This window comes from Musa acuminata, chromosome BXJ1-5 (assembly GCF_036884655.1).
Source record: "Musa acuminata AAA Group cultivar baxijiao chromosome BXJ1-5, Cavendish_Baxijiao_AAA, whole genome shotgun sequence".
Lineage (NCBI taxonomy): Eukaryota > Viridiplantae > Streptophyta > Magnoliopsida > Zingiberales > Musaceae > Musa > Musa acuminata.
Window position 1 is genome coordinate 1090484 of NC_088331.1, and position 11950 is coordinate 1102433.

At 43.7% G+C, this 11950-nt stretch overlaps 2 protein-coding genes and 1 long non-coding RNA gene across 6 annotated transcripts; 1 reads left to right on the top strand and 2 right to left on the bottom strand.

Annotated features, from left to right (window-relative positions):
* Positions 1-1074: 1074 nt before the first annotated feature.
* Positions 1075-2135, bottom strand: LOC103983581 (probable calcium-binding protein CML41). Its single transcript, XM_009400818.3, has one exon. The coding sequence runs from the start codon at positions 1917-1919 to the stop codon at positions 1383-1385; it is 537 nt and encodes a 178-aa protein (XP_009399093.1). The 5' UTR covers positions 1920-2135; the 3' UTR covers positions 1075-1382.
* Positions 2136-2472: 337 nt separating this feature from the next.
* LOC135674890 (protein DETOXIFICATION 33-like) lies at positions 2473-4869 on the bottom strand. The gene is made up of 8 exons (XM_065185145.1): positions 4564-4869; positions 3901-4442; positions 3743-3829; positions 3608-3663; positions 3286-3525; positions 3084-3202; positions 2912-2998; positions 2473-2713 (listed from the first exon to the last, which is right to left on the bottom strand). The coding sequence occupies exons 1-8, from the start codon at positions 4759-4761 to the stop codon at positions 2642-2644; spliced, it is 1401 nt and encodes a 466-aa protein (XP_065041217.1). The 5' UTR covers positions 4762-4869; the 3' UTR covers positions 2473-2641.
* A 268-nt stretch (positions 4870-5137) lies between these two features.
* On the top strand, positions 5138-9042 carry LOC108952871 (uncharacterized). Of its 4 annotated transcripts, none has more exons than XR_010513760.1 (4): positions 5138-5420; positions 5572-5677; positions 6535-6698; positions 6943-9042. It is a non-coding gene; the product is annotated as an uncharacterized LOC108952871 (long non-coding RNA). The 4 variants fall into 4 exon arrangements; XR_001978027.2 differs by having other exon boundaries at positions 6539-6698; XR_010513761.1 differs by having other exon boundaries at positions 5576-5677; positions 6539-6698.
* The last annotated feature ends 2908 nt before the right edge of the window (positions 9043-11950 follow it).

Sequence of the window (11950 nt, forward strand, 5' to 3'; positions counted from 1 at the left end):
TTCACACATCTATGGACCGATCAGCGCTCAAGAAGTTGGATTCTTAGGTTCCAGAAAAAGACATTCCCAAGGATGAGAAGCAATAGAACATTGTGTCATTTTTTTATTTATTAAGGTCAAACATAAATGAATGCATCTACAAGTTTGTGTTTAGGAATATTCATAATTGAATGTTTTTGTCAAGTACTGGCGGCAACCAGCTTGGCTCATTCTGACATATCCATCACTATATTTCTTGAGAACTATGGATATTATCACATCATCTGCTGATGTTTATAGACTATTCTTCCTTTCATCTCTTGAATTATTCTTTAATGAATCTTGCAACTGTCTTAGATTTATATCTACACCAAAACCCATGGGTTGGCAATATATTTACAGGTTCCTATATGATGTTTCAAAACCAAATAATGATTTGAAATCAAATGTTTAATATATGTGTTGTAGTATCTGAAACCAGCTTGGATTCACTGGACAAAATCTCTGGTTGGTGCATGAAAATTTTGTTGAGAAAACTGATGGTTCCTGGTGTTTTCAAGGTTTTGATTGTCCTAAGTTCACAGTTTCTGCATTTTGCAGGTGATTTGCAATCAACCAGCACCCACAACAAAGCCAAATAATCCACCCTGAATGGTAAAAGTGTCTGATTATTCTTTTAATTTTTTTAGTTACTTGAAGAACTGCCATTAACTCACGAACTAGATGGACAGATTATTTATCAGAGGTGAGGGGATGATGGTGAGTACTTGTAACTAACATACATCCCTTATGAAAGCCCTTTTCAGTATGTAGTGCTTACAACCATTACCCCCAAATTGAATACAAGTGGTTCTTTACATCCCAACTCAGAACTTTGATTGGAAGCAACTTGATCGATACTAATGATGAACGAAGGTGATGAAGACCTGGAAGTCCATTTATATAATCCAACCCAATAGTCTATGAACATGTGTTGATGGCCTCTGACATTGCCCAGAAGATTACATTCAATAGAGTTGTGTGTGCAGGCATGCTGTGATGATGATGGCTCTTATACCTCCTATTTCTCCTTTTCCAGAGCAGGTAAAACAAGTGTGCTTCAAAAGTACTTAGATCTTCATCATATACCATTTGGGTTTACATACACGGCATATGAGGAAATGAACACACACAACCTTTATGTCCCCAACAAGCTTCATTCTTCACAAAATGAAATCATTCGATTCTAACCCTAATCACCATAAACATGTTTTCCGGTACCTAACCGGCGTTTCGCAGTGATGTGTAGCAGGCAAACTCAAATTCAAATCACAGGCTTCAAACATGTGTATGTATTATTACTCTGTTTAGCCTGCATGCATGCATGCATGCATCCATGCAGCGACGTGCTCGAGTGATCGTCTCTAGTTCATCATCTGGTGGAACTCATGGAAGTCGAGTTCGCCGTCTCCGTCGAGGTCGTAGGCTCGGATCATGGCCTTGCACTCCTCCATCGACCTCTCGTCCCCCAGCCGGCTCAGCATCCGCTGCAACCCCCGCGGCGTGATCCTCCCCGACCCCTTCACCGCCTCAAACATCTCGAACGCCTTCCTCAGCTCCTCCTCCTCCCCCTCCTCCGCCGCCTTCCCTCCCCCCCTCTCCTCCATCAACCTCACGAAGTCTTCGAAGTCCAACAACCGGTCCCCGTCCGAGTCAAGGTCCGCGATGGCCGCCTCTGCCGCCGCCACCGGCATCTCCTCCCCTATCGACACGAAGGAGGCCCTGAGCTCGTTGCAGGAGATCCTCCCATCTCTGTCCTGATCGAAGTGCCGAAACACCTCCCACAGGACCTCCATCCTATCTCTTCCCCCGGGAGCGGGCGGCGCATCCGCGGGGAGGCTCAGCTTGGATCGTTTGGGGGAGAACCATCTGGCTGCTTTGGACATGACCACGCTGGCCATGGCGAGTACCGTGAGAGTCTTATGGAGGGGGAGGGAGAAGACTATTGCAGGATAAGTATGCTGAGGGGGAACATAGTGTGACGCTGGGAAGGGGCATAAAAGAAGAGAGAGTAGCGTACAAGTTGCGATGCCGGACAAGTCATCTCGACATCTTTGAATGCGAGGAAAGTTCGCGGGAGCTTCCTGAGAGGAAAAAGAATGGGTAGATAGCCATGACCGGTGATGCCTTTACAGAACAAGTGGGATGTGGGCGGAGAATATATAGATCCTTGGAGTGGGGCTGTGGGAACTCCCATCATCGCCAAAGTTCTTAGCTACTCGAAAGGGAATGAACGGTAGGTTGCTTCTTTCCTACCCAAACCAATATGTCATCGTGTGCTATCTACCTTTTCGGTTTAATCATTGGTGTTTTGGATCCCATCAACCATCTTGTCATTACCTAATCAAAACCGAAAACTCGGCTCCAAAAACACTTAATATAAATCAAAATGAAAGAAAATGCATAAATAAATCCGTCTTGTTTGCATATTAAATGGCCGAAGATGATGTCATATTTGTCGTTGGAATTATTCTTGACATCTAATATATATTAAACATTTCTTCTTCTCGATCGATTACAGCATCTCAGTTCGATGTGGCATGCATGCCTTGGTTCTTCTAGCAGACAGATCCTTCCAGGTTCGGTTCATCGAGAGATCCTCCTCATGTATGGAGTCTCTGCATCATTGCGTAGGGACTCGAGGCTCAATTCCTCCTCCTCCCCACGTCCTCACTCGCTCTTCTGCCTGCATGGCCTGCGCAATAGCACCTCAAATCTGAAGCAAACTTTGCTGAATTCAAGCCACATCGAACTTTGCTGTATGTCGATCTTTTTCTTCTCGTCTTTATTCATCACAAATATGATTTGGTAAAGCAATTTGGGTTATTAATTCATTCGGGATTCCAAAGGGCATCGTGAGCTCAATCTTTAATTCAAGCTTCCAAAACCTCACCTCTTTCTGCCATTTAGTTCTGGCTGTGATCAGCAGCAGAACACCGGTCTGCGCCGCCGTCCCGATCAACATCCCAGTCCAGATGCCCTGCACAACAAATCGCCGAATGAGTTCCTACGATCCATACGTTGTCAGCTTGCAAATGCCAAGCTCATTCATTACTGTCTCTTACCAGTTCATCGAGCTCAAGCTTGAATCCAAGAACAGCACCGATAGGCAATCCGAAAAGGTAATAGCACGCTGTGTTCACGAAGGCAACCAGGGTTTGCCAACCTGCTCCTATCGACACTCCTGCCGATCGCAACAATCTCATTCGTGACCCGCGACGTCGATGAATTCTAGTTTTGTTTTGCTGCATCGTTGAGACGAGATACCTGAGAGCACAGGTTGAATGCTGTTCAGAAGAATCGTGGCACCGAGAAGATATCCTAGCTTGGATGTCTCCCTGATCAACTCAGGGACATCCGTGAACAGCTCCGCCAGTCGCTTCCGGGAGATGAGAACTACCGCCGTAAAGAAGATCCCAATCAAGACCGATGTGGCAACGGCGATGACTACAGAGAACTTTGCTGCTTTCGGATGATTCGCTCCGAGTTCGTTCGATACTCGCACACCGATGAATGAACACAGAAAGAAACAAGAAATTTTAGCTCATGCCAGCAGATGTCTGAACAAGATGGGTAGAAGATGCCTACCTCACTGCGGCATTGAAACCCAGAGCAACCATCAAAGTCCATGCTTCATAGTTCATGCTGCCCGATCGAACAAACAATTATCGCTCAGGGTTTGGTTCTTCTTACCGATCAACAAGAAAAAGGAAGAACTGCTAACCAGATAGAAATAGCACCAACCGCGATCTCTGGATTCTTTAAGCAACCCACCAAGATGACCACTGCAGTGTAATACCAGAGCTCCAAACTGTCATACAACGAAGTGAAATTAAGACTCTCATCACGGCATTATCTCAGAATTCAGATTGAAGTACCCACCACAGCATTATAGCCGACGCAAGCGAAAGTTTTCCAAAGGCACCCAGGTTTTGGAATGCCGATAGCGAGAATCCTCTCCATGATTCCGGGAAGAAGCCAGCCAATAGATAGATCATCTGAGCCAAGTTTATGAGCCACCATGAGACGTTCTCGACCATCGCAGCACCCAGCAATCCATGACCAAGTTTGGATACGAAAACCCAGTTCAGCAAGGCATGGATGCCGAGAACTGCCCCGGAAACTAGCGTTACGACCCAGACCTTGCTCTGTGATTGGAAGAACTTCTGCAGAGGAAAATTCACTGCATAAGCGTATAGCTGAGGTACGATCCATCCACAGTATTTGCCGGCTACTTCTGAGATGTCTTTGGACTGATGCAATAGCCTCAAGATGGGTGTGGCAAACACATAAAGTGGTGTCAGAACCATCGCCGTTGCCGCTGAGATGACCCACGATCTCTGCATGTAAATTCCCAGCATATGAAATTGCCCGGCACCGACAGCCTGACCGCAGAGAGTCTCCAAGGCACTTCCCATGCCCAGCTACAGAGAAAAAGGAAAAGGGCTGCGTTGAGATTTCAATATGTTGTCCTTAATTAGATTGCCACTCTTCACTCTGTAGTTCGGACGCAATCTAACAATTTCATGCTATAAATTTGATTACCATGGCACCGTAGGCGAAGCCAGCGATGACGCCCTGAGCGACGGAGACCGCGGAAAGCTGAAGGGCGCCCAGGCGGCCGACGAAGGCGGCCGTGACCGTGGCGATGGAGAACTGGAACGTCCCCGTGAGTATCGCCGGCCCCGCCAGGCTCCATGTCTGCTTCGACTCCTCCCGGATCTTGGAGAGCAGCCTGCCCATGACTGCCCACCACCTCGGAGGACAGCTCTCGCCTCACCCTCTCTCGTTATGCTTGTCGTGGTTCAAGGAGGCTGGCGTGACGAGCTCGCCTGCTGCATGCGGCCGCGCGTTCGCTGTCCCCCTTGAGGCCGCGAAACGTGGACAGGGGAGGGTAGGTGAGCTTTTGTTCTCTTCGGGAGGTCGGTACGGAGGCAGCGTGATTGGATTCTTGAATTGGGACCCATTGCTTTGTCAGCTTTACAGCGAATCCGACGCTGGTTCGTTGAAGAGGGTCGGACCCGCACAAATGGGAGAAAAGATCCGAATCCGTATGCGGCTTTTTCTGTTTAATAATAGAAAACGCCTTCGATTAGTCAACCATTTGAGAGAACTCAACAGTATCACCAACGGTTGGTTATTATAACAAACAGCTTGCCGTCGTCGTCATCTCTCTCTCTCTCTCTCTTTTTCTTGGATTGGCGCCGGATTTCTTCCGACGATGGCAAGGTGCCTCGTGGATCCTCCACGCGCGATGGCTTCCCCTCCAATCTCTCCTTTCTCTTTTACACCCGCGCTTCAGCTATTTCTTGGTTTGTTCCGGCTTCTTGATTGTTTTCTTGCTGATTGATTCTTTCGGCGGTGGCAAGATTCCTCATGGCTTGATGGCTTCTTGTTGGTCGGTAACGATCTTATTTTCTCCCTTTCTTTCCTTATATCTCACTCTCTCCCTATCAAATCCTCTATTCCGTGATAGGGTCCAATATGTTGGGCTTTAGATTGGCGGAGTAGCTGATGTTTTCCTTTCCTTCTTTCCCTTTTTCGTTTGTGGAGGAAGCATCGGTGGATGAGATGATTAAGTTCTTGGCCAACGAGATGATTAAGTTCGTCCAGCAGCACGCCGAAGCCTCTATCGCCCATCTCCTCAGCCTCAAAACAGGTGTGTGTTCGTCTCTTCCACCGATTCCACTAACCCTAATTTGAAATCTTCTGGTATTAACCTCATTAGGGTTTCTTGATTTCTTGTAATGCCAAGGGAGAAAGGAAAAAAAGGAACACTACTTTTAAGAAAGATGACTATAACATTATCGCAAGGTTTTCTTAGCTTGACATATCATTCACTCTGGAAAAAGCATTTAAATGTATTTTGCATGTTCCTTTTTGAAGTTTCAGGCAGAGCATTTCATGCCCCTTTACACTCGTTTGAAGTCTTTCTTTCACTGGAGGAAGAGAATATAAAAAAGTTCAATCTAAAAACAACTATTTTCAAATGCTAAATGTTGTTGTTGTTGTTTTTGTTGTATAATCAAATGTTCAATGCTAAATGTTGTTGATGTATAAAAACAACTACTTGTTTGCATGTATTAGAAATTTTATATCCTCAATTAATCAAATGCTACATGTTATATTCGTTTGTTTATAATGAGAATAGTTAATTATGTCTCTGAGGAAGGAGCCCATCTGTAATCAGGCAGACTATCTTGTAAGCTTCTTTATACCATAAATGCTTCGAACTATTTCTAGAGAAGTTAATAATATCTGCTTGTTGTCTTATTTAGTCTTACTGCTTCGAAGTAGGAGTCAGGACTAATCTAAATGCTGTCCTTTTCTTTTATGTTGTTACCTCCAACAAATTAGACAACCATGTACTTATCATGTTACATGTTCTTGAAATGTTATTTAGAGAATTTATTCTGTTTTTCACATTTTCAGTTATGTGAATGTTCCACTTTGGTCATTCAGAAATCCCAACCATTAACTTTTTGATGAAAATGTTATTCATTTTCTTATTCTAAGACAGGATTGGGGGACAGATTTATGAAGTAACCTGCATACATAAGGCATAGAGGATTCTTCTGTTCGATGAGGTCAATGACTGAACACCGGATTCGTGTTGCTGAGGGGATGAAGGACTTCAACTAAATTTCTACTAATCAGCATCTCAACATAAGAGAGAGGGAGTAAGGCACTGTAACCATCTTTCTAGATAGGCTAGATTTTGAGTATCGGTATCAACTCCCTTTTTTCTTATGGTAGACGGATGCTTGCATTTGTAGTTTTGTTTGAATGGAAAATGTTAAGTAGGAAGTTTTATTGCATTATATGCTATTAATATTAATAAGTATTTTTATTGAATCTCGTATTTTTGATGATGAAACCACTTGATATGTGTTTATGTTTTAATGTACGTTTTGAGTGACGCAGGATGCTTCGATCAGGATGAGACAATTAAAGTAGGAAAAATCATATTGGGCCGGAGGAACATGTTAGAAGATTGGACGTCGGGCCGGTGGATCGATCGACGTATCGACAGAAGGCTTCGGGCCGTGGACTCGAGCATCGGGCCAAGAAGAGCGGGTATTGTGCCAAGGATATCAGAGTTGCGGAGTCAACTGGCCGATTGAGTAATAGGCCACAGGAGAGGACGATGCACGGACGAAGCGTCGAGGGACCAATGACATGCCTGACAACTTGGTTAATTGTTTAGGATTAATTGTCTCGATTGAAGTTTTGTTTTACATGTGCAGGATTAACTACGATGGAAGTAAGACATGCAGTAGGAGTGTTACGCCGGAGTCAAGACTATGATCACGTTGGGGGTTCGAGAGTTCGACGGAAGTCCGGATGGTCGTCGGAAGTTCTGCGGGAACAAATCCGAGAAGTTCAGGAGCTTGCCAAAGAAGCTTATCGGAACTTGCCAAGTGGATTGTCGCAAGTCCAGGAGTTTGCCGGAAGTCCGTCGGAGCATCGCCAAAGGTTCGTCGGATGTTCGTCGGAAGAAGCGATTGATGCACCGGAGCAAGTTGCAGTAAATGTCTTAAGAAATATCGTAGTTAGTATGTAGATTAAGTTAGGAATGGGAGGTGATCCCATTAACTTAATCAGAGCTCGGTCTCCGAGCTTTGTCAGGCGGTTGTACCGCCCCAGTCAGGAGGTAGTACCGCCAGAACCCCGGAAATCCGGGAAATGACATTTTTGAGCTCCAAATTCAAACTAGTTTGGAGCCTATAAATACCCCTTCTATCCCTGGGTAAAACACACAAGCACAGAGAGATTAAAAGAGAGAAAGCGCTGCTGCAATCTCTAGAATTTCCCTCCTCTAGCTTAAGTGTTAGAATTCTGTTTAAGAGAGGAGAGTGAGTGCTTGTAAGGGTTGTCTCCTAAACTCGGTAAAAGGAGAAGAGGGGTGTAAGAAGGAGGTTGATCTTCGCCTAGTAATGGAAGATCGTTAGTGGATGCCGGTGGCCTCGACGGAAGAGGAATCGGAGGAGTGGATATAAGTCACGATTGACCGAACCACTATAAACTCTCGTCTTCTCTGGTTTGCATTTATTCTTGCTGCTTACCTTACTGCAAACCTCCATATGTGCTTTACTTCATCATTACTTTTGCTGCACTCATTTACGAACTTGTTTTCAAGTTAAGTTTCCGAAAACGGTTTTACGTCAGAAACGATTTTATCATACGAACGCAGTTTTAAATCCTCGAAAGTTTTTCGCTGCACTAATTCACCCCTCTATTAGTACTCTTGATCTTAACAATTTTTAGTGACCTCAATCACCAAAGATTTTTTATTTAGTAGCCAACTTGGATATAAACCTCAATCACCACCCGCACACCAAAAAAGTAAGAATTTAGTACACTAAACCAAGCAAATGTCTTGGATGGAGTTTCACATTAGCAAATACAAAAGAGATCAACTATTCTATGCTAATAGTTGGCATGCCTATATCATTCTTTTTTTTTTTGTTTTTTGCCTCAAGTACAATTTGCTAGTTTATTGAAATTTATCCGCTGTTGCTTTACCTAGCAAAGTAGTCCGTGAGATGAAGAGGCTAATACCATCGGTTTCTCCACTTTGGACACTGTACTAGCGGGACTGGTTTGTTCAACTCAATGCATAATATTGTTTTATCCTTCTTGTTATTGCTTTAGAACTGATATGTATACTTCTTTGTCATAAGATTTAATTTTTGCGGATGAATGACATGTTAATCTGCGCATGTGCATTTTTCTTAGTGTAGCTATAGGCAAGGGATAAAGGAATGATTGGGGAAACAAGGTCAAAGTAGGAGAAAATTCTTTATTTCTCGTAAAGTGCCTCGTCTTAGATGAGTAGTTCTTCTACGGATAAGGCAATGTTTGGCAGGTTAGGAAATATATGCCATAGGATAAAAGATTTCAAAGTATTAAAATGTTGCATTAATATAATCATGGAATTGAAGTACCAGGATTTTTCTAAACTTTGGCGTTTGAGTGTTAACAAAGTTGATGCTATGAAGTTTAATGGAGTTATAAGCGATGATGGAGGGAAGAAGTTGAAATTGGAGTAATAATACTTTGATATCAGGCCCTGCAGTATATTTACCACACATCGAAACATACCATAGAAGTAATTAATATTTGGCTTGGACCATGTGGAATGATTGGGAAACTACAGAAATAAATGCTACAGAAACTAGATTCTTTTTATTTGTTTGAATTCCTATACAAAATACAAAACTGAATCGAAAATGTTTAATGTTTTTTTTAATACTTTTTGTTGAGTTTGATTCTTCGGTTGGTATTATTGGATAATTTAATAGAGAGAATATAGTCAGTCAATCGTCATTCGACACAGTCTTCAAGTCAATCGTCATTCGACACAGTCTTCAAGTGATCTTTAGGATGGAAGGAGAAGACAGAGACCACCCTCCACATGTCTGCCCACGTGGATAAAAGGTCAATGGGAGGTTGTTGGAGTGGTTAGAGGTTATATCATCATAAAATATTTCATGGAATATTCTGTCCCTTTACGATTAGATATAAAAACTCATGTTTAACACAACGAAAGAGACCATTTTTTTTATCACTCGTGTCTACACTCACCTACCTCGGCTTACTAACTTGGGCATCGGAGGGATCGGGTTGGAAAACCTCTCCTGACCTCGGTCTTCATGCAAGTGACACCTTTAGAGCTTAGCGTTTCCACCTCGGACAACCCTACGCACATGAGTCTGGACCATGTTGGGTCAATCAAGCGATCAATGATTTCTTCCCGTAATAATATTTTATGTTAGAAGGAGGGCTCCATGTTGCAAGAACGATCGCCCACTAACCTTCTCAATGAACGCTCGAGTGAAGAGACTTTGTCCTAACCCATAGTACTTTCACCCAAGGGGATAATAGCCACCATTTTCGCACATGGGTGCATCCACCTTCGTGTAGACACCTATGTGATACTGGTGTCTATTCAACGACCAGGGTCTCTCACCCCTAGGGATGACCCCAAGCCACCTACTCGACCCCATTGATGTGGTCCTGAATCTCACTCAACTAGTGCAAATGTTAACGGGCATGATACAGGTCGTCACTCTTCTTTTCCCCTAGTTAGCCCAATAGGCGGTGCAACCAACTCAACCATGATCCCTGGCTCAACTGCCATCGGCATTGGCATTTGTTGAGGTTCCCCGACCTAATGTGATGCCAACATCCCAAGAGCACTCGAGACTTGTCAAACTATTGGCCAAGGGGCCACTTCGGTTCCCAACCATGAAATTTAGTGGATCGCACCATCACTTTACCCTGCCCGACATAGCGGATTACAACCACCGGGATTACAACCACGATATAGCGGATTGTCGTAACTTGAAAGAGCATATTGAAAAACTCATATGTTAGGGACACCTCGAGCGATTTGTCCAAAAGCATCGGGAACCCTCACCCCAACCTTAAGGGCTAATGGAGAGACATATTGACATCATCATTGGTGGACTCGCCTCGAGGGGTGACATCTCCTCGGGTCGTAAGGCTTATGCTCGAGTTACTATTAAAAAGTGTCCGAGAACGGAAGACAACCTAGAGATAACCTTCAAGGAGGAAGAGATTGAGTATCTTGACCCTAAAGTGATGGTGCGAGCCACTAAATTTCAAACACCTTGATATGTTACACCTTCCTGACCATGTTAAGAAGTCCCACACGAGAATGGTATGCCCGCTTGGAGTCGCTTTCCATTAGTTCTTTTACCTAGCTTGTAAGGGATTCGAACTTCATTTCCTCGGGAACGTATGCTCATGGCCATAAATGTCAATACTCCTCGAGCCTATGAAGGAGAGGAGGAAATGCTCGCAATCTTCGTCGGTCGGCTCATGAATGAGATCTAGAACGTGGTAGATGTCCATCCATCACTCATAATATTGTCTTTCATGATGGGGCTCAATCCCTATTGTCTCTTTTGGTTGTTGATAGAGAGACCACCGATGACTGTACTAGAGGTATTGTAAAGGGCTAAACAATACATCGTCGTTGAAGCAATGGCATCGGGCAAACGTGAGGAGTCATGCAAGAGGTCGAAGCAAGATCGACCATAATTCGCCCCGACTCTGAGGTCGCCAAGGATCTATTAAAAGACCCTTACCCGATAAAGACCTCGTTGGCAAAAAGAGAGGTCCAAATAATATCGGTTCCACTGGGATTACAACCACGATATAGCGGATTGTCGTGACTTGAAAGAGCATATTGAAGAGCTCATATGTTAGGGACACCTCGAGCGATTTGTCCAAAAGTATTGGGAACCCTCGCCCTAACCTTAGGGGCTAATAGAGAGACATATTGACATCATCATTGGTGGACTCGCCTCGGAGGGTGATAACTCCTCAGGTCGTAAAGCTTATGCTTGAGCTACTATTAAAAAGTGTCCGAGAGCGGAGAATAACCTAGAGATAACCTTAAGGAGAAATAGATTGAGTATCTTGACCCTAATCATGACAATCCCTTGGTAGTTTCTATGAGGATGATCAACGCTCGACTGGAGAGGGTCATGATTGACATATATAGTTTTACTAATATCCTATACTTTGTTGTTTTTCAAAAACTTGAGTTATCAATTAATAACCTCCATGATGAACACTATCAAGTAATATGAGGTTGATAAAAAGAAAAATCGACTCGCATAAAATGAAACCTGTCATGACAGGAGGTATAAGAAAAATATGTACTCGAGATATGTGAGTCGGGAAACCCAATCCTCCCATTTCGTCAACCGCATGATATCATATATATATAGAAGAAGAATAATGATGTTTTCAGTTGACAGCGTGTTCTTTATATCTCTCACCGGCAATCGTAACCATTGTTTTTTTTTTTTTTTCCTCTTACCACTGTCAGTCCATGGACATGAAATCCATGGATACACACACACACACACACTTCAGTCGGGGACCAATCTACTAT

What these genes read in the sequence shown, in the direction of transcription:
- LOC103983581 (XM_009400818.3), bottom strand. Translation starts at nt 1,919, where the DNA reads ATGGCCAGCGTGGTCATGTCCAAAGCAGCCAGATGGTTCTCCCCCAAA.
- LOC135674890 (XM_065185145.1), bottom strand. Translation starts at nt 4,761, where the DNA reads ATGGGCAGGCTGCTCTCCAAGATCCGGGAGGAGTCGAAGCAGACATGG. An exon ending in CATTCAACCTGTGCTCTCAG is followed by an intron (nt 3,203 to 3,285) that starts GTATCTCGTCTC and finishes TGCGATCGGCAG; the next exon opens with GAGTGTCGATAGGAGCAGGT. An exon ending in AGCTTGAGCTCGATGAACTG is followed by an intron (nt 2,999 to 3,083) that starts GTAAGAGACAGT and finishes TTTGTTGTGCAG; the next exon opens with GGCATCTGGACTGGGATGTT.